The following is a 21380-nucleotide window of genomic DNA, read 5'->3' as shown; positions in this document are numbered from 1 at the left end:
ATTTTCCAGCAACAAGCTGTTTTTAACTGATTTGTCTGAGAAACTGTTTTGCTCAGCATAAATCTGCATCATGTGTTAAGGCCAAATTCAGCAAAGCCTTTAAGCATGCATTTGCTAATTGGGGCAGAAACTGCTTGGGCTTTCCTACCTGCGCTTCCTTCTTCGCTAGTGGGGTGAACCTCAAAAGTTTCTGGCCCTGATTTACCTCTCATTTATACACTGGAACTCCAGTGATTTCCAGGGAGTGAATCCTGGTGTCAGTGAGAAGTGAATCAGTCAGGCCCTGTAAATTTTGGGTTTACGTCACAGGAGCATCCAAAGTTTCAGTTGGGAATGGCCCTGACCCAACCCATCTCTCCTCAGCCAAATGCCCCCCAAGCAGCAGAGGGCTGCATAATCCAAGCAGAGATCCATATCCATATTTTGCAGCTGGCTGCTACCTCTAGATCGGTTGTGAACCAAAACCCTTGCACTTGAAATAGTCTCCCCTCCTCCCTCTGAACTGTGGGCTATTTGAAATCCAGTTCAGTACTTCACCACTTAGACCTGTGTCTAATCTGGATCCTGATCCAAAGCTTTCCAAACTGGTCAGACTCCTTGCATCGAGGAAACTGGCTTCAAATACCACAGTGATGGGTGGGATGTAAGCACCTGAATAGCATAGACCTGGAATTCTTATGGGAACACACTTCTTAATACATTTCTGATGCTTTTCCTTCCGGTCCTGGCCGGAGATAGTGCACTTAACTGGGAGAAGAGGCCTTGTCAGGATGTTTTAACACTTCAGGTCCAGGTTCAAAAATAAAAATACCCTCTTTTCCTGAAACTCCAAAATTGGTGGCTGGTGGTCTTTATTATTCTAAACTGGCTTACCTCTCCCTATGCTCTGTGTGAACTCTTCAGGTGTATGGCTTTTAGTGTCAAATCTACAGCTCTGCAATATCCCTTGACTTCAGTGTGTGTTGCATTACTCAGGACTTCTCAGGATCTGGCCTTTTAAAAATAATCCTAATGACCAGCTAGGTCCTGGTTCTATTAGAGGCAAAACCACTTTAGCTCTGCCTTCTTTCTGAAGAGTGAGAGTATGGAAACTGTGCCGTCATTCTCTGGAAATGCAGGGTTAGAGATAAGAAGCACACTCAGGAAGTGGTGTTGTCACCCACCCATTCAGGAGTTATCCTTTTCAGATGCAGGGAGCATGTGACTGATTCCTCATCAGTGCTACACCCGCTCACGGCCTGTGCTCCAGTGGAGGTGGGGAATACATTTGTTGCCAATGAAAAGAAAACCGCTAGTTTTAACATGCGCAGGTGAGGGGAGGATAGGAACAGAACTTCTCTGGTTAACTGGTTCCCCTTTGAACCCACGTGGTTCCAAGTGCAGCAGGGTGAGAGAGAGAGAGAGGCAGTGTGACCTTATGCTCAGTGCTGTGCACCAGAACTCCAGCAATCTGGGGTCAGTCACGTGCTCTGCCATAGACTACCTTTGCACCCTTGGGCAAGTCACTTATTCTGTCAGTGTGCTGTGGCCAAGACAGAGCTGGCTGGGTCTAGTGTTTGGAGCAGGAGTGGTAGCTGGGAGGCGGCCCTACGGATGGAGCCAGAGTCCGAGAGTTGGGCCGAGGGGTCAGGGTTAGAACAGGAGTCAGAGATTTCATGCCATGGGTTGGAACCAGATTTAGAGACTAGAGGCAAGGATCAGGAATGGGTTGGGAAAGCAGGGTTCAATATAGCTTCGAGGTAGAGCCCAGTTGTGCAGACCACTTCCTGTGCCTCTCTGTGGCTTTAAGTAGGAAGCCCTGACCAAGTATTGGATCCAGCATTCTTTATTGCCTTACCTATGTTGCTATGCACTGTTGAGCAGCTGCTGAGCTTTGCCCTGGAGGGGAGGGGTGGCTTAATTTCAGTAGATGGAGGACTCTGAACTTCTACTGAGAGAGGCACTATGGGTAAAACTTTCAAAAGCACTTAAATTACTTAGGAGCCGAAGTCCCATTTACTTTCAATCAGGCTTAAGTGCTTAAGTCACTTTTGAAAATGAGACTTCATCACCAAAGTCATTTAAGTGCTTCAGCAAATTTCAACGTACATAAATGTAGGTGGTGGTTCAACTAAGTTAATCAGTGATGCAGAGTTAAAGGTGAGTAATGAACTGGCAGTGGAGGTTCCATTTATTTATGCAGAAGTTTATCTTTATCACGTGATGGGTCAAGTACTGTTTTGAGCTAGGTGATCACAGATCTCCCATTGACACACATGGCTCCTATTCATTGTAGAATCGGGAGGCATTGTGGCCCTAAATGGACCTGATTCAAAGACCACTGAAGTTGGTGGGAGCCTTTCCAATGACTGCAGTGCGCTTTGGATCAGATCCATGTCAATTAGACGCACAGGTTCTTGGGAGTTAACTGATTTCCTCTCTTTCAGCAGCGGAATGCCAGGATCAAGTTTGAATATGATGGCGAGAAAAGGTGCGTTCCCGACTTGTTACCGCATTTCCCTTGATGCAGGGGGCAAAGGGCCTTTTGCTCACCCTCACCTGCAAGTGCAACTCCCCCTGAAACCACTGAGACCTTGGCATGTGAGAGGCCTGTGCATTCAGCCATAAGTGTTTCCTGGGAATTGTGCACAGCCAAATTAGTTCTGAACTGTGATTCATTAAATGCCACTCACCGGTACCTTTATGCTTAAAGCCTGTTGAATTTAGCTGGACTTCAAGCCTCCCACATCAGTGTGTTCTTTGATTAGTAGCCTCTGACACTTACACGAGATAACCAGGTTCTGGGCATGGGTCCCATAATAACAGAGCTGTGATTTAAAGGCTGCCTACCCTCCCTGCGTGACATTTGTGGAAGGCTGTCAGCTTGTTGGAGGGACCAGTGGCAGAGCAGGACACTTCAGAGAGTCAGGATTTCTCAGGCTGATGTGTGATAACTAGTGCACTCTGAACAAAGATGATTAGATAACAAACGCACAGTACAGGGTCAAATCACGCCCTCAGAGATGCACCCGTCTGAAGTCAGTGGGCGCCTGCCGCGGGAGGTGGAATGGCATATGATTCACCGTGTAAAATCAAACCATCTTAGGATCATAGAATATTAGAGTTGGAAGGGACCTCAGAGGTCATCTAGTCCAACCCCCTGCTCAAAGCAGGACCAACCTCAGCTATATCATCCCAGCCGGGGCTTGGTCAAGCCTCAGCTTAAAAACCTCTGAAGATGGAGATTCCATCACCTCCCTAGGTAACCCATTCCAGTGCTTCACCACCCTCCTAGTGAAAAACTTTTTCCTAATGTCCAACCTAGACCTCCCCCACTGCAACTTGAGACCGTTACTCCTTGTTCTGTCATCTGCCACCACCGAGAACAGCCTAGCCCCATCCTCCCTGGAACCCCCTTTCAGATAGTTAAAGGCTGCTATCAAATCCCCCCTCATTCTTCTCTTTTGCAGACTAAACAAGCCCAGTTTCCTTAGCCTTTCCTCATAAGTCTTCTCCCTCTGCAGTTCAGTACTGCTCTTCATAGCCCCGGAGATGACAAATTACAAAGAAAACTGGCCAGTGCCCCTTGTGTGGCACCCTCTGCTTCCGCTAGGTGATGGGCTGCTGAGCTTGGTTCTGCCTGTTACAGGACCCATACACCACAGAGAGGGCAGAGGGGCTACGTTGCAGCTGGAAGCCTCCGAAGGATTTTGGTGGGATCAGCCAGAATTCCTCCTGGGCAGCACAGGCAGCTACGTTAACAAACTGCAGGGTCTGTGCTCCCCCAGCCACCTGTAGCTGTTCTGTGTGGGAGAAGGAAAGCTACTGGCGTGCTCACTGCCGTGATCTCCCCTCTTTTCATTGACCATTACTATTTATTAACACGGCACTTCATGGCGTAAGAATACAGGCCCTTGCTCCAAAAAGTTGACAATCTAATCCAATGCCATGGCACCCACGTACCCATGTGACACTTGTGTTGTTGATTTTCTGTATGTATGTACAGGATTATCCAGTTCCCAAGACCAGTCAAATTCAAAGAAGTGCTACAGAAAGTCCTGGATGCTTTCGGACAGATGATGGACTTACACTATGCAAACAACGAGGTACTAAGCTGTTTGTGTTTACAGTAGTAGATCTCAGCCTGGCAGGGTCCCAGTTGCAGATTTAGACAGCGGTTTATTCCTAATCCTCTAATTTTAGGGACAGAACGTACAGGCGGGAAGGAGGAGGGTCCTTCCCAGTGATTTCTGTCCTACTTAGTGGGCAGTCGCTCTGTGTTAAGACCCTGACTGAACTGTGTCTAGATACCAAAACAGGGAGCACTAGCTAACGTTGCGCGCTCAAAGCGAAGTTAGTACAGATATGGGATGCTAGGTGGAGCCCCACAGCAAACAGTCCACCCCCTCGGACGAGGGAGGGCCCCCAAAACCCAGAACTGAATTCTCCAGAGCTGTCAGCCCATGAAATCCTCTGCTTACCTACAGGATGGGTACAGCACGATCAGCAGCCTTACAGCTTTCTCTGCCAGTGCCCTTGGTCTGATAGGATCCAGCTCTAGGAGTGGTTCACTGAATCCCACAGGCGGCTGCTGCTGCTGCAGCTGTCTGCAAATGTTATTTGTATTAACAAATGTATTAACGGAGGCTGCCAGTTACTGCCCACCGTTTTCATTGGTGCAATGTGGGCTTCTCAGTGGGAACTGGGCTGAAGCCACTAAACTAGTTTCATATGCTCCACCGAAGAGGCATCAGCTGGGAATGATTTAGGTCACTGCTGATCTGGGCTGACGTGACCCCCTCCCCACACCCTGACAGCTGAAGTGGTAGGGAAGCGTGTACCGTCACTGCTTGCGCTGTGCTCGTTCAATGGGTAAGTGTGTCCTAATGCCCTCTAATGCCAGCGCTGGATTAGTTTTAATGTAGCATCCCAGCTCCAAGGTCCTTTAGCTTATACTGAGAACTGCAATGAAACGTTCCCCGCTGTATGTTTCTGTGGCAGACGTGCGGCCCAGTGCAAGCTTCAGCGCTATTACCCTCAGCTGTTGGTGTGTAGATTCATGGATTTTTTTTTGAGGCCTGAAAGAATGGACCATGATCATCTAGTCATCTACTGTCCTGCGTACCAGGGCCTAGCCTTATGATTTACAGAATCCCTGTCAAGAGCTCAGAAGGGACAGGGTACGAGTTGCCTTCTCATCTGGTCCCTCTGTTGAAGCGAGGATCAGGTCATGGGGTTGATCATACAGCCCTAGACACTGGTGGTATTTGTGCTTTAGGCAAAGTCTGCCCTGCCTGGTTAGTGGAGCTGGTCTGAATTTTTTGGTCAAAACTTTTATTTTGATGAAAAATTGCCTTTAATCAAAAAAAAAAAAAAATCTCTGGGAGATGACCAATTTCAATGAAAGTTTTCGGGATTCTGTGGAAAAACTGAACCCTGAAAACTTTGGACATTTCCAGTTTTTTGACAAAACCTCAAAAACTTGTGAAGAAAAAGTTGACCTAAAAGTTTTTTTGTTTTTGTGGAAACTTTCTGCAGGAAGAGGAAAAACAACCAGCTCTGCTAGACAGTCTGATTCATGTTCCATTGGCCTGAAACGGAAAGCGAAAGAAACCCGCAGCCTGCCTGCTCATGTATAAAACAATCATTAGGGGGCCTTAATTAAAGTACAAATGGAAAACATATTTCCTTCTTGTTTTGCAGAGTGAGATTGGACCAATAAATAGGAACCTCCATCCTTTAGGGCTGAGTTTTTGAAGGGGCTCTTACCAGAGCTCCGTTTGCATAATCACAATTTTACATCCATGAATGATTTGCATATGCAGTTTTTGTGGTCTGATAACAGAACAGATTTGTGGAGAGCCCATTTGACCTCATGCCAACTGGGTTTCACATGTGCAAATTCTGCTAGCGCTGCTGCTCTTGCTCACGATACATAAAATTGGCCCTGTAGGCTGCAGCTTTGAATGTGGCCAGAAATGTTACACATTTTCTAATCTTGGGCATTCTCTGATTAATCCTTGCCGGAAGAGGCCTGCCTGGAATTCTCCAGGATTGAGTCACTTCATTCCAGGTTTCTTTCCACGGAAAGATGCTTCCAACAAGAAAAAATAGAAGTTTATGTAATACTGTGCCCCCGGCGAGGGCAAGCCTTTCTGTGCATTTGCACAGTAACTAGCACGATCCTGAGTAGGCCCCTCGGTGCCGCTACCTTAGAACTAATGAATAATTAGGAATAATGAGGATAAGAATGGGTTTAGATTGTCTTTTTTCTCTCTGTGTGAGAATCTGCACCTATTGATACACAGGGCATTCTGCATCTGAGAGCGTTAACATGGAAATGATATAAACCAATAAAACAGAACTTATGGAAAGGCGTCTTACATGTCCATGGCCTGCCATGTTTGGGATAATAGCATATTCTGGGCCGAATTTTTTTCTCCATTATACCTGTGTAAATTTTAGAGTAATTCCACTCAATTGAGAGTAGCTTTTGGCCTTTTCTTCATACACAGACAGAACCTTGCCTTTATTATATATTATTCTTTAGCATTTATATTGTGGTAGCATCTAAAGGCCAAAAACAGGTTGGGCTTTATTGTGCTAGGCACTGTACAAACATCTAATAAATGACCAGACGTAATAGATAAATGGGACAAACAAGGCGGCTGGTACAGAGATATGTATCCCTTTGAAAGGCCTGTGGACACAGGTGCAATGAAATCAGTGGGATTGCACTGGGATTGGCCCAATGCATGCAGAGGGGTGTGTGGGTAAAACTCCCATATGTTGGTTGATCTCAACAGAATTAAGGGGTGCTGTGTTCATGGAAATGCCATCAGTCCGATGAGATGGAGAAACCAAGTCTGTGGTCATCTGACTGGCATTTTTTACTGGGATAGGGATGTTATCCTGGTTGAACTCTGACTCAGATTAGAACATTTTGTCTGAATTCTCCCTGCGGTTTCAGCTGGATGCAGTAGTCTGTCCTCAACTGAGCTGTGCCACCCCTGAGCATTGGTAAACAGCTGCTTCGTTCCTCACCAGAGGTGGCTGCATTTCACCTGGGTTCTGTTCCTGGCTCTGCCACTGTCCTGGAGTGTGACCATAAGCAAATTGCTTCACCTCACTGTGCCACTGTTTCCACTCTGATCCCCCTGTGTATGTCTCCTGTTTTTAAATTGGAGCAAGGACTGCCTGTCCCTGTGTGTTTGTCCTGCACCGTGCACAATGGGGTCTCCAGTTCTACTGTAGTATAAATAATAAGTGAATAGTCACACCCCTTTATACCCATTTATTTTCTTAGCCCTGTGTAAGCCACAATGGATTAGCCAGTAGCTCCCACAGTAGAAAAAGAGGCATGCCATCCACGAATGTAGACAGGAGGACTGGCAAACTAGTAAGCGGCACTCAGCGAGATTCCCCTCACCTTCCCGCATGGGCACTCTGGGCTGTCATCGTAGTTACTCAGTTTATAGGCAGAAGAAGCAACTCTGCAGCCCAGTTACTGAGTGTGCAACCTACCAATTAGTGCCTAGGCTGTGTGCGTGCGTGTGTGTGTGTGTGTCTATATTTAGTGTCTGTAGAACATTGTTCCCAGAATCCATGTATACAGCAGCCTGGATGCCAAATGGAGCAAAATCCACTTGCCAGACGTGGGTGATAGGTAAAGCCAAGCTAAATACTGCTCTCGCTCCGTTACAAAGGAGGGCAATTTCATCTTGATGCTTTTGGCTTCGCCAGACAGGCATGTGAATGGATTAATGGTGTGGTAATGGAAGGAGACACAGTGACCTGCAGAACATTTTGTTCAAAGCAGCGGCCGAGGGAATGCAGTTTGGAAAATATGTGAGGAGCTGTGTAAAAGTGGGGAGGAGGGGTTGTGGAATTACCCGGTGGGTTCAGGACAAAATTCCATTCTTGGATGAAACCAGTGGGACTGTAAGGAGAGAGCGTAGCACTGTGCATTTTGCAACAAGGTAGCCTTCAGCAATACAAAACAGATGTGAAGTGTGAGGCAGATTCTGCTTCCAGCTACACAGCTGCATTGAAGTCAGTGAACCTGCATGCACACACAACTGAGAGCAGGATCTGGCTTTATTATGATCAGTATTTTGGGGTTACAAGAGGCTAGAGGTAGCTTTGCCACTTGATAAACATGCAGCGTTCGCATTGACTTCAGTGAGGTTAAGCAATGAGGTTAAGTTGGATCTATCCATTGAGGGTAGATTGGGTAAGAAAGGATGGCCTAGTGGTTAGGGCACAAGCCTGGAACTTGGAAGATCTGGGTTCAGTTCCTTGCTCCATCACAAACTTCCTTTGTGACCTCGGGCAGGTCACTTAGGCCTAGATTTTTTTATTGGGAATTGGATGCCTAAATACCGCTAAGAAATCTGGCTCTTAGTCGCTCAGTGCTTCAGTTCCCCATCTGTTAAATGGTAACTATGGTAACGGGGGCCATATAAGTACCTAAGATTGATACTTACATAGCAAAACTGTGCTTCTTGGCCTTTTAGAGCAGCTGTAGCAGTGTCCCAGACTAAGATCTCAGCTGTATGGACCACAGCCTATAGCTTCCTATTCACCTGTGTGTGCTCTAGCGCCTTTTATCCCTGAAATCCCAGACTGCATACACGCCATCAGTGATCTTTTACCTGTGGGCCAGCCGCCAGACCCCATGGCAACAGAACACATCTGAAGTGGTTTTCCATAGCGTCTTGCTACGTGGGTTTTGATCTGACCCAGTGGTGTTCGTTGCTGCAGCTGCCTGGGTGAACAACTGGTGATCACATGAACAACTGGCCTGTCTCTCCCAGACGTGCTGAGCACCTGCAGCTCCCATGAGGAATCAGTCGGGAGTTACGGGGAGCCATAGTTGTTCTGCATTTCTGGAAGGCTGTACTGCTGCTTACGTTGCATGCTGGCATATGCTCAAGGTTTGGTCTGTTTGATTAATTCAGAGCCAGTGCCCCAGGTGGCGTCCAGGAGATGGAGGGAGACGTTGTGTTCGCTGCTCTTAGATGGAGCATGCCCAGGCTGGGGGCAGTAGATGTCTAGCTTTGGTCCAGGGTAACAGAAAGGGGCAGTACCCATCACCCAGCACCTCTGAAATACAACTACTCTGGGGCTTGGGGGAGTAGCAGCCAACGTGCACCACATGACACACCACACAGCAATGTGCGAGAGAGGAAATATTGGTTAAAGACACCAGGGTAAATCCAGGCTCCTACAAAGAATACCATGGGACCTTTAGCTGTCACACAGTCTCGGCTTTGTCTTGCCCACACCAAAGTCCATGGATTTGCTTCAGCTGAAGGGCTAAATTGAGCCTGCTGGGAGTTGAACCTGTGGCTCTGGTGGGGGGAGAAGGAGCTAGGCCTGGTCTACACTTGGGATTGGCCCTGCTTCTTCCTACTGGTGCCTAGCTACAAGTGTCACCGCACTGTGCAAACCCTTAGTACGCACAGGCGAAGATGATATAAACTGGATTTGTCTCTGTGCAGTTTATACCCACTTAAGACTAGAGTAAGCTGTGTGCAAATCACAGCTTCTATTGGCTGTGCCTGTATACACATGGGGTTTGCACTGATGCAGCTACTTTGGCATCACTGGCTGAAATTGCCCAGTGTAGACAAGGCCTTAGATCTGTAAGACTGAGCAGCATCTGCCCATAGCGTTAGCATGAGCAGCCCAAGCTCTGTAGCTGGTTAGCATGTGCACAGGTGACTTGAAGATGGATATCAGCAGCATGTGGGCATCCAATGACTCCTAGAGCAAGGGAGCCAGGAAGATCAGCCCCCAACAACCAGGGGTCTCTGTAATGCCAGTAGTTGGGAGTCACTGTCTGGTCATGATTGTTCTTAGCTCTCTGGTCTTCCTGAGGTCTGGATCACTGATGCAGCCTTCAGGCATTTTTAGTTCATTGTGAGCATTGTTATTGTAACTTGATCCTGTCCTACCATGGCTGATGTCTTGGAAGAAAAAGTTAAAGCTCCTGAATGCTCAAGGGTGCTTGGGTTTGTTTTCCATGCAGACTCTCCAGTCCCTTCCCTATCCCGTGATTGCAGCCTGAGTTCCTGCCTGTCCCAAGCTGTGGTGTGAAGTTTTTGTGTGCCTTGTTTACCCAGTTTGTGACACTGCCGTGCTGTGGTGTTTGTTCAATCCCTTCCAGCTCCTGATCCCACTGAAATCCCAGGAAGACTTGGACAGAGCGGTGGAGCACTTGGACCTTAGCCCTTCCCTGAAGAGCCTGAGGGTATTTGTGAAGGCTCCAAGGAAAGCGAATGTGAGCCCTTTAGCTTTGTTCTTTTGTGTACAGAGCGAGTCTGCGTGGGTTTTCAGAAAGACCCAATATCTTCCCTCCCCAGCTTACACACCCTGCACGGCCGCCAGGGCAATGGTAACCTCTGCACTTGGGACAGAACAGGGACTGTTCCCTCTGTGTGACCCCGGATGACCCCTCACAGGGGGCTGGGCGAGGAGCGAACGGCTCCATCCTATGGGATACTGCACAATCCCCCTGAACACGGGGCTGCTCAGGTGTGCACCAACCCTTCCTGGGCAGGCTGGCGCTACACTTGTGCCTTGTAGACTGAACCTAGCCCTCGCTGGGTGCATGGCTGAGGAGAACTGTCTGGCTCTACGGATGTGTGCAGGTGCGTTCTGCCAAAGCATGTTTTGTGTGCGTGGTGTCATGGGACACTGTCCATATCACAGAGGGCCTAGTCCTGCGGCAGGTGCTGACTGCTCTCAACTCCCCTTGACTTTAAGGAGACCTGAGAGTGCTCTGCACCTTTTGCCAGGTACTCAGAACCTTGCGGTATAAACCCAAAAAAGGGAATTAAGCAGGGCTCGCACCCTAGCCATGAGACCCTAGACCTTCCTTCCTAATATCATTCCAGGGCGCCTCCTGCTGGCCAGCCTGTAGACCGGCATGTCTGCAAGAACGTTGCAGCCTCAGAAATCACTGCTGCTAGGACAGGGCAGCTGTGTTAGAGTGGGGTACAAGTGGACTCCGGTATAGAACAGAGTTGGCCAATGGCTTATATTCCAGCATCTACTGAGGGTACTGAGAAGAAAACGTAATAAGCTCCCTCGTGTAGTATATAATTGTGCACCCTCTGATCTAACTGCTTGTCAGCGCCATGGCTTCCTGAGGGTCATCTACCTATTTTACCAAAAATCCTCACCAGCACTGTCGTTAAAGCATCATATTGCCCAGATGTGGCTGTTACCACTTGCTCACTGAGTATTGCTGTTCCCCTTTCCCTTACCCCTTTGTCTGTCTGTCAGTTTTCCTTTCAAGTCCCATTCCTGTCATCGATCCATACGAATGGACTCTTAGACTGCCTACAGTTTCATTAAAGTCCACGGTGTTTGCAAGGGTCTGGATCTGACTGAAGGGTTGGGGCCTGAGACTGTAAACTCTTTCGGGCAGGGACCCTTCCTTTTCTATTTGTTTGGACACATGGTAGGTGCTGTCAGGAGGAAAGAAGTCCTGTTTCATGTTTTTATCTATCATTATTAACTAAGACCTGATTTTTCATTCCTGGCATTAGATTAATAGGTATTATTATTTATTAGCCTCTCTGATTTGGTTCATCTGGTAACTGGAAAACATGGTGATAGTCACCAAATGTCATTATTTTCATGGGAACGTCCGGAAAAGGACAAACCTCCCGCCTGTGGCAGAGTGTAACAGCTCCTTTTGTCTGATTCGTAGTTCCTCCAGCCCAACAGCAGTAAGCAGCATGAAATGAGAATATCCAAGTCCATGGGCGACATCATGGGGTCCCTGTATAAAGATGCTGAGAGGACGCGGAAGCATTCGACAGGTGAGTGAAATGCGGTGCGCTCAGGTTTGCGGCACATCGGCACTGGTTTTTCACAGGCCAGCCGTTTTCCCCATCCCTGTGGTTTGATCTTGTCGCCTGACATTTCTACATCTGGCCGGTGCACCAAAGGCTCGGTGCGGTTGGTGTGTGGGTCTCTGTAGGATTTTACCATTGCAACACAGGGGTGTCTCTTCCTGTGGATTTACCACTTCTCCCTCACATGGAATGTGCTGCCAGACCATATAGCTGCAGCTTGTTGAACTATCGCGCAGTGATTTATGTTATATTAGGTCAAATTCCGCCCTGGAACAGCCATGCACAACTCCTATGGAAGTCAAGGGAGCTGTGTGTGCATACACAAGATCTGTGTTTGGCCCTGTCATGTTTATTTGCTAGGGGTTTTTTTAAATTCATTTGGCTCATGCTGCTCTTGAGTGTTTGCCCAGAGCATGACAGAGTCTCTGGATGAATCTGAATGAAGCACATGCGTTAATATGTGTTATTGCACAAAGCCTTAGTAGGAACTGTTTGTGCTTGAACAGAATAACATCTCTGCTTCTTTTCTTGGGGCATGTTAAACTGTTAACACGTGCCCATAAACTCCAGCGATGACATGGGACGTCCATGTGTGTGTGCGGATGGCAGAATTGATCCCACATGTAGCTGCTCAAGTGGGAAGATTGAAATATTTGTTGTTCTAGTAATATGGGGCACTCACTCAGCTTTACGGCCTTGGGTTTTTATTATTTTTATTACACTAGCATATACAGACCCTAACCAAGAAGGGGCCCCACCATGCTAGGCACTGTACATACACAGAGTAAGAGACCAGTCTTTGCCCTGAAAGGTTTAGTCTAAATAGACAAGACAGACAAGGGAAGCGTTGTTAGGTCTGAAAGGATAAGGGCAGGGAGAGAGTCAGTGAATAGCCTATAGCCTGTTGCAGAGCTGGGATTTGAACTGAGGTTTTCTGAGAGCCAGTCTTCTGCCTTTACCACAAGGCCACCCGAATTCTGTATGGAATTTTGTCTGTTCATAGGTCAACATGAATATGAAGCGAGCTCTTGCTGCAGCACCTGGATCTTCCACGGAGGTGTTAGCTATTTAGCAATACAGCAGGTTGCTCTCTTCCTTCTGAGTTAGTCTGCTCAGAAGTCATCATGGGGGTAGGAGTCTCTGAGCGGATGGAGGAGCTGTTTTTTCAGATGATGTGTAACAGACATTCTCACCATTCAGGGTCATTAACAACTCCATGGTATTGTCCGTGCAGGTAAAGATATTACTGAACCTGGTGCCCTCGTCAAATTCCAGCGTAGATAATTGGCATTTCAGCTGGCGACGTTGTCCTTCACTTCCAGTTGCAAAAACGTTGCATGGTGTTTGCTTCAGTGTTGACCAAAGTGTATGAGGGTTAAGGGGAAATCTCACCTCAGCCTTAACTGTGGGGCTGCAGGTCACACCTCCGTAACAGAGCCACTTCCACCTGCATAACCCCACTGCTGTTAATAGGTAGATGTGATTGACTGAAGCTTAGTACATGACCCTGTTGATACACAAGAAGGAACAAACTCCAGCTCCTTCTCCCACCACCGTGCTGGCTCTGCTACGTTAACAGGAGTAAAAATAGTCAAACCTTGCATTGGTCTCTGGAGTGAGCAGAAGGGAGTTGGAATCCACCTGGAGGGGGCAGATCTGCTGAGGAAGAAAGGACTGGTTCTACTACAGCTGCACAGAAAATACCCCTCCCCCCAAATTTCAGTGAAAACAAATTTTTTGTTGTTGTTCATTGAAATTTTGGGTGGGAAAACGTTGATTTCCTCCTCTCCTTCGCCCCCCCCCCCCCCCCAAAAAAAAAAAAAAATAGGAGATGTTAAAAATGGAACACCCTTGAGGACAGCAGACGCTTTTTGAAAAATCATTGGTCCAAAAATCCAATTATTTGTCAAAAAGAAGGGGAAAAAAGTGAATGGAAAAGTTTCCAACCTGCCCTGAGTTTTTGCATCGTCCCTTTCCAGAGTTAGAGCATTTATAAGCCATAGATACATTAGAGGAGCTGCAGAGCTTCATTCGCCAGCTGCAGGCATCCTACATGCCAAAAGCTGACACAGGCAGAAAGCGTCCTGGGAGGACAGCCCCGTGCGGTTCTTTCCAGGTGCAGCTTGCCTTCTCTGTGCTATCTGCCTTGGATTGTCAGGCAGCCTGCAAGATGGTAGGGTCCTGGCCATCTCCCAGTTCTGCCACACCCTCTCGGGAGCATGTAACATGCCAGCCAGCACCATGAATCGTCTTACAATCCAGATAGCAGACTGCAAATTCCGTGCAGGGGTCCGATGGCCGCTGTCTTTGCTGACACACTGGGGGATTGAACTGGGGACTTTCAAAGCTGGAAACATACGGCTCTATAGCGTGCACTGAAAAGCCCAGGCTCTGTAGTTGGGGCTGCGACAGATTCAGTCCTCTGCGTATTGGCACTGAGGGGGATACATAGTACACGCTGACCTGTGAGTTACAGGTGTACAAGAGGATGGAGGAGAGGGCCGCCACCTCACTTGTGCACCTGCCCGGGAGCAGCCAGAATCTGGCCTGTAATCTGTAAGGAGTTTGAGGCTGGATTGGTCTGCCAGCATCTCCTCATTCTTCTTAAGTCCTGAGCTCCTTTGCTACTGCGTCCCAAGCCCCTGGGTCTCAGCCGGGACTGTCACGAACATTAGAGCTTTGCATATCGCCCCTTGTTTTGTTTTGTGGTGGTGTTGGCCCAGGGCTGTGCCCCCAGCTTCCGGAGCTTGCAGCTGGGAGTGTAGGCCTCGCTTGATGACCCCTTTGCAATCAGGATCCATGTGTTTATAAACTAATGGAAACATTCTCTTTTCTGGGTCTCTGCTTAGCCAGGGGAGGGAGCGTTGTCAGAGCGGCAGTTGGTAAAGATTTGGCACCTGCTTCAGCAGAGAGAGAATTAAACCAGGGAACATTTCGGCAGAGGGGAGCCAAGCCTGGCACCGGGGGATCTAGCTGTACGTGCAACACCACAAACTTTCTGCACATGCTGTATGAAAACATTAAAAAAAAAAAAGGGAACAGAAAGGAACATGGAAGATCCCTGCAAATGCCAGGAGTGGCTGTCAGAATCTCCAGGCTGCTCTGGCCAGCCCCGCTCAGGACATGTTGTACTCTAGCCCCGAGCTAATGGCCTTACATTGTGTTGTGTATCAGACAGGAGATCCTCGCTCACTCTCCTCTCAGAGCAGCTCGGCTGAGCTGAATCTTCAGAGCCCAGATCCTCATCTGGGGCAGGTCGATAACAACTCTGTTGACTGGAGTGATGCTGCGCTGATTTACCCCAGCTGAGGATCTGGCCCCAGGAATTCAGCTCCTGTTCTAAGCTAATGTCTCACAGAGCCTGCTGCTGCTTGCTGTATCTGAGTGGGGCAGAGACCGAATCATGCTACAAATTCAAGAGGTGCAGGGGGGGAGAGGGGCAACCTGCTAGGATGGCTTCTAGAGCACCTCATCTCTGTCCCTGGCACTGCTGCTGTTCCTTTAGCACCTGAAGTCCAGTGCAAAGAGCGTTGGTACTCCACCTTCTACCTTGCCCTTTACAGGTGTGTGGTTTATTGACCAACCTGTATAGGTGGGCTGGGCCAGTTCAAGGCCAGAGTTATTGCTCCATCTCTCTACCCCTCTCTCCCTTTCTCTCTGGGACGGACACAGTCAGGTTACCTAACCTGTCTGAGGGTCAGCTGCTGTATGATCTCAGTCCTGTATATACATTATGCAACGTCATTTCTGTCATTAGTGGATCGCAGCTTGGCTGCCCCCAGTTCCACCCTTGTCCCGGGCTGAATAAAGCTTGGTGATGGGAATTCCGGCCGTGGTGATGCAGAGCTGCTCTCTGGCTTCATTAACCGGGGAAGTGCTGAGGCCACACTATGCTCTGAAGCTTGGCCTGATCCATGGCAGTGGTGACTTCATTGCTGCAGGGTCCTCCCTCTGTCCAGAACACCCTCCTCCCAGGCCTCGAGCCGCTTCTCCAGCTGAAGAAGAAGAAGGCGTAGGGACCCCAGAGGAAGGGCTGCAAGGGCATCCCCGGTGCCCTTGGAATTCCCGCCGCCTCTGCAGGGCTAAACTTAACTAATAATTCTGTGGGCTTGCTTTATTGGAGGAGACTGAGACCTTAAATGGTTACATTCTTGTTTTAAAGAGAAAAGAAATTAAATTGTACTTCCCGTTTGTTTTTGTTGTTAGGACCGGTTTGAAGAAAGTTCAATATGAGATCTGAAATAATCAGAGACGTGTTCTCGCCTTGGTCTTGGCATTCGTTCTTCCTGGGTTGTTTGGGGGCTTTTCCCACAGTGTGGTTATCCTGTAGGAAATCTGTAAGGGGGGAATTGTCTCAAAACCATAGGATTAGTTTTTAAATCCTAGTAAGGGATCTGGACTGAAAGGAGAGAGAAGGTTTTGTTTTTGGTTCCTCCCCCGCCCTTCCAAGTACTGCTTTTACAGTGGAACAAATGTATCTCGGATGTGAATGCAATGAGCCTGATTCTGGTGATCTTTAGCACTTCAGGAGAATGACTCCTGATTTTACACCATTTTAAGTGAAAGGAGAAGGAAGCCCAAAGACAACTCTGAGAGTTCCTGAAGTCAGTGGAGTTACACTAGAGATGGAAGTTGGCCTATTATGAAACACCAGTGGTTTAGTACAGACCTTATATCGAACTGGCTTTGAATCAGCTCTAATAACAAAGACGAGTGTAGTTTTGGGTTTCGTTGGTCTTGGCATCACATCATGGGACAGGGCTGTGGTAGATCCTCCCCTGGGGCATCCCACTTGGAATATTCATTCATCCCTGGGCATCTTGTTACCAGAAAGCTATTGACAGTCTGGAGGGAGTGCTGAGGAGTGTGACAAAGCTCGTAAGGGAGCTGGAAGGAGCAAGGAAAGATTTAAAGAGCTACATTTGGGCAGCGTGGCCAAGTGATGGCTAAGGCGGGGTACACGAGAACAGTCTGCAAATATTGGCATGGTGTGAGCATTAAAGCTGTGGAGGAATTGCTTACCATGGCTCAAGAAATAATGGGACAAAATGGCAAACCGACAGCAAGATCTGTGAAGCTCTGGAATTGGAATTGTCTCCCAGCGAGAAAGGGAGAAGCCCCATCAACTGGGACATTTAAAATTAGCCTGGAACAAACACTGCAGCCCTGGCCCTGCAATGAGATGCATGCAGGTAGATTCTGAGCTAGAGAGAAGCCCCACTGATTTCCCTACATCTACCCAGAGGTTTGACTGTGCAGAGTCAGTGCACAGTATTGGGGCCTAATAAGTGACCATTAGGAGGCAGCCCTGCATCAACTGGGAGATGGAGTAGATGCCTATCCAGAGCTATGGATCTGCCACCAGAAGGGACCACTCTGTACATCTAGTCTGGGTCTCTTCTATCGCCAAGTGCTTTTGATTTTAGGACCTCTGAGCTTAGGTGAAGGTTAGAAGGGAGAGGTCAGCAGGAGAGGGGGCTGGGTATTTTTTTAGCTGGTTTTTAACATACCGCTCGTTGGTGCATTTGGCTGTGGGGGTTGCACAGGAAACGCATACAAAGCAGGGAGCAGGTCGATTTCCAAGAGCATCAGCACTTCCCCATTACAGAAGAGTTGTGCCTCAAGCACCATTACTCGATCCAGGGCTCAACTACCCTAAAGTTCAGGGGGCCGGTGGGGCCGGGTGTGGGTTTGTGCTCATCTCTCGGTGTTACCGCTAAGCTTTAGAACCCTATCCTTTAGTACGGTATAGTGTTACTACTGCCATTGGTACTGCAGGTGCACCGCGGGATGCCAGCCAGGGAATGGGCCTCCACACTGCTAGCATTGTCCAGACCAGTGGTTCCCAACCTTTTTGGCTCGAGGGCCACAAATATCATTTTTACAGCCCTGAAGGGACACTGGTCTGCCAACGCATAAAACATGTATTGACGTCTACACCGTTAAGGACTACAAATCACCACCTATTTAAAGGAAACATTGTGATGCGACTGTGCTCATTTTTACATTCACTGTTTTACACCTACAAATGACTCACGGTACGTCACACACTCACAGACAGAGCACTGGTGTGGATGAGTGACTGTCACTACACACGGAAGCACGTGGCCTGGCAGCTAAGTCACGGTGGGTGGCCTGCTAAGTGCAGGCCAGACCAGAAGGCACTGATTTTTAGAGTCCTGCCCCTCCTTAAGCATGGTGGGACCTGGCTGCTCTGCCAGCAGCCCCCTTCCACTCCCCACTGCAGCCAGATGGAAGGAGTTCAGCGAGGAGGCAGCCTGTTTGCTGATCTTCCGTCCCCTCTGGCTGCAGCAGGGAAACTGCACATGTCCTGTAACCCCATGTGCTCCACCTGGGTCCTTAGGTACCAGCTCCCTTCTGCAGCCAACGGGAAGGGAGCGGCGGGCCACTTTTGGCCCACAGGCCACGGGTTGGGAACCACTGGTGCAAACACACACACTGCTAAAAAGCCAGTGCGTGCTCCAAAAGCCTTTGACCCCCATGATGTAAGGCACCCGTGATCTGAATGGCTGCATGGATTCTCCAGGCCCTCCATCGTTTCCCCCCCAGAGATCAGTCCGCTCTGGAGTCTAGCTCAACTTTGAGCCAGCGAACAGCACCCACGCTATGGAACTGCCTCCCTTCCAGGGATGATTCCTTCTCTTCTTGACAAGTGATTCTGTCTGTGTTGTAGGCTCCCTGCACACTGGCCGGAGTTCTCCACCCCCGGGGAGCGTTCCTGAAGAACAGCAGCAGATCGCACGGCAGGGCTCCTACACTAGCATTAACAGCGAAGGGGAGTTCATCCCGGAGATTATGGACCAGAATGTAAGTGGAGCAGGCGCGTGCGAGCTGAGCATCACCAGCATTCGGCAGATCAGATGGTTCCCCCCCAGGCAGGGTGCGTGCTGTTACTCCAGGAGTGGAGCAACGGGTGGTTATTAGTCTGTGACACCTGACTTGATCCTGGAGGGTCAAGCACCGTTTATATGTTATGTGCAAGATGGCTGTTAGTAATACCAGTGAAATACCAGTGGCAGGACGTGTCGGCAAGGCCTAGTAGAAAACTTAGCACAAGTGGGTAGAGTTTTGCAGTACTTAGCATGTGATAAGCAAGTAGACCGTAAAAGCTTAAAATAACGGGTTTCTAGGAGATTTGGGGGTATATGTAACCGTGGAGAAACCACAATTGTGTATCAAAACCATTAGGAAATATATGGCGCAAATAGTTTTTGCTAGTGATCAGAACCTTAATTATGGCCCCCCCAGAGTGACAAACCCGGGCCGGGGACTGGGACCGTGTGAGAGCGTCCCAGTCAGTCCCTTCCCTGTGATTGCAGAGGGGGTGGAAGTTCCCAGCTGTCCTCCCTGCTTCCCACGTCCATGCTCCAGTGATGCTTCCTGGCCCTACTCTTTTCAGCTGCAGTGGGACTGGAGGGAAAGCAACTTATGCCCCGCTCCTTCCCTCTCTGTGTGTTCTACCCCGCTCCTGCAAGTATTCCCATGCAGGGGGAGCCTGGTGCCCCAGTGAAGTGACTGGGACAGTCTCTAGGTGCGGAGGCCTGCTTGCACGGAGCTCCGCACAGGATCAGGGCCTCCGAGCCCTGCGAACTGAAAACGCAGCTCTGGTGAGCCCCGGCCACGTGGGGTGGGATGTGGCGCCACCCTTTCGTATCACACGTTCTGGACAACGTTCGAAATGCCAGGAAGGGGAATCCGTGCCTTAAGAAATGTGATGCTCTAACCCTGCCACCAAAGAGGCTGCAGGGAAGAAGGGTGTCTGCTGCGCTGTAGTGGCCCTTGCTAGCAGCACAAGCGGGAAGGCTGGGCCAGGGTTTCCATGACAAAGTTATGTTTTCAGAGGTTTGTTATACAGCCGTTAATAAACTGAACAGTCACTCTGGGGGAGCCTTGGCAGCGTCCGAGCACAGATGTGTCTTATGTGCCTAGCAGCCAAAAACTGGGCTTGAACTGTTTGTGAAGGGTTTCTGAACTGCATTCATTAGGGTTAGATGAAGTGAAGGGAGGAGCCTCGGCACGTGTGTGGCCATTGACGTGACTGGAACTGCATTGATTCACACCAGCCAAGGATCTGACCCCATGCTGTCGCAGCTGAGCTGAGGAGGACTCCTGGGTTCTAGTCTTGGCTCTCACCAGGAGTGGGCAGTGGGCTGACCACTGTTCTTCCCCCCCCCCCATGCTCCTCCCCAGAGGTGGCTGCACTCTGCGGTGAATTGGCTCCATACAGTTGTTACCGCAGGGCCAGCCCAGGAGTCGTTGGGGGTTGGAACTCTGGGGACAGCTGGCCTAGTGGTGGTGGGTGCGTGGGGATCCAGGAAATGACAGACTGCACACACAGCCTCTGCTGGGGACTTTCCCATTGCTCTTCACTGACCCTCTGTGGCCATTGCCTGCGGTGGCAATGATGGGTCTCGAGGGACAGGAATCTCCTTGGCTGGGTTGCTGCCATGCAACAGCCTTGGGGGGTAAAAGGGTGAAGTGGTGGAAGTTACTGTTTCCAGTGGGACTCTCCTACCAAAACAAATGAGAGTTGCTATGGCAGCCAATTATATAGCTGTAACCATGGTAACATCACACGGCAAGAGAAGCATGCTCTAGTACCCTGAGCACAGCACGGGAGTGAGGAACCCCTGGGCTTCTAATCCCAGCTCCAAGCCTGCTGTACTCCATGGCTCTGGCCAAGTCAATTAGCCTCCCTGCCTCATCTTCCCCCTCTGAAAGCTGGGCTTAGCACCAACCCCACAGGGATGCTGGGGGTGTTAGTTAATGATTAGTTGTGACGTGTCTTGTAGATGAAAAGGACAAAGTGTGATGAGTATTATAATACCTCTGGGTGGCATGGAGAAAACACCGTGGTAGTGGAAGTGTGCGTGGCCTTTGGAGTTCCCGAAGCCATCCAGGAGAACAACGCTGTTGTTATCAATCAGATATAAATAACACAATCTAGTAAAATGTCTCATCCACGAAACCAGCCGAATGCAGCATTTATTGACTCACCTGAGCTGGGGAGGAGAGCAGAGTAAATTCCTCGATCTAACAGTCTTGTTAATCCTTTTACCAGCAGAGGGGAAAGGTGGGCTTGTGATTAAGGCAGTGATCAGGGAGTCAGGAGGCCAGAGTTCTATTTCTGGGTGTGTCCCGGGGTAACGGGTGGTCTTGAGCAAGTCTTTTATGGCCTGACTTCCGAAGGCGCTGAAAATGTGGCGCTCCCCCTGATTCTGCGCACATTCAGAACTCCGGATGTTAATCTCCATACCTCAATTTCCCTATTGGTAAATTATAATTGAGAAGAAGAAGAATCCATCCCTACCGTGCCAGAGGATTTAATGAATTTAATGTTTGTAAAATGCTTTGAGATCCCCCGTTAGGCAGCATAACAGATATGCAGGGCCAGACCTTCCGCTGTTTTAAATCATTGATTTACACCTGCTAAGGACCTGGAGGGTTATTTAAGACAGACTGCTAGGATTTGCCTATTCATGGTTTACCAGCATGTTTTGTCATTGTTTT

General features: G+C 49.0%; 1 protein-coding gene across 2 annotated transcripts in view; it reads left to right on the top strand.

Moving 5' to 3' along the window:
- LOC137165087 (mitogen-activated protein kinase kinase kinase 3-like) overlaps window positions 1-21380 on the top strand; it is a 113756-nt gene that overhangs the window by 67601 nt on the left and 24775 nt on the right. The window contains exons 4-8 of one of the 2 annotated variants that reach the window (XM_067566179.1): window positions 2430-2470; window positions 3986-4085; window positions 10151-10264; window positions 11702-11813; window positions 18544-18677. In XM_067566179.1, coding sequence (XP_067422280.1) covers window positions 2430-2470; window positions 3986-4085; window positions 10151-10264; window positions 11702-11813; window positions 18544-18677 — 501 coding nt within the window. Of the gene's footprint in view, window positions 1-2426; window positions 2471-3985; window positions 4086-10150; window positions 10265-11701; window positions 11814-18543; window positions 18678-21380 lie in introns of both variants that reach the window. The other variant, XM_067566178.1, reaches the window with a different exon arrangement.

The sequence above is a fragment of the Emydura macquarii genome, unplaced genomic scaffold (assembly GCF_026122565.2).
Source record: "Emydura macquarii macquarii isolate MOO-44397 ecotype Brisbane River unplaced genomic scaffold, CSIRO-AGI_Emac_v2 contig_2742, whole genome shotgun sequence".
Lineage (NCBI taxonomy): Eukaryota > Metazoa > Chordata > Testudines > Chelidae > Emydura > Emydura macquarii.
The sequence above is the reverse complement of the archived record's forward strand: the minus strand, read 5'-3'. Positions and strand labels throughout refer to the sequence as shown.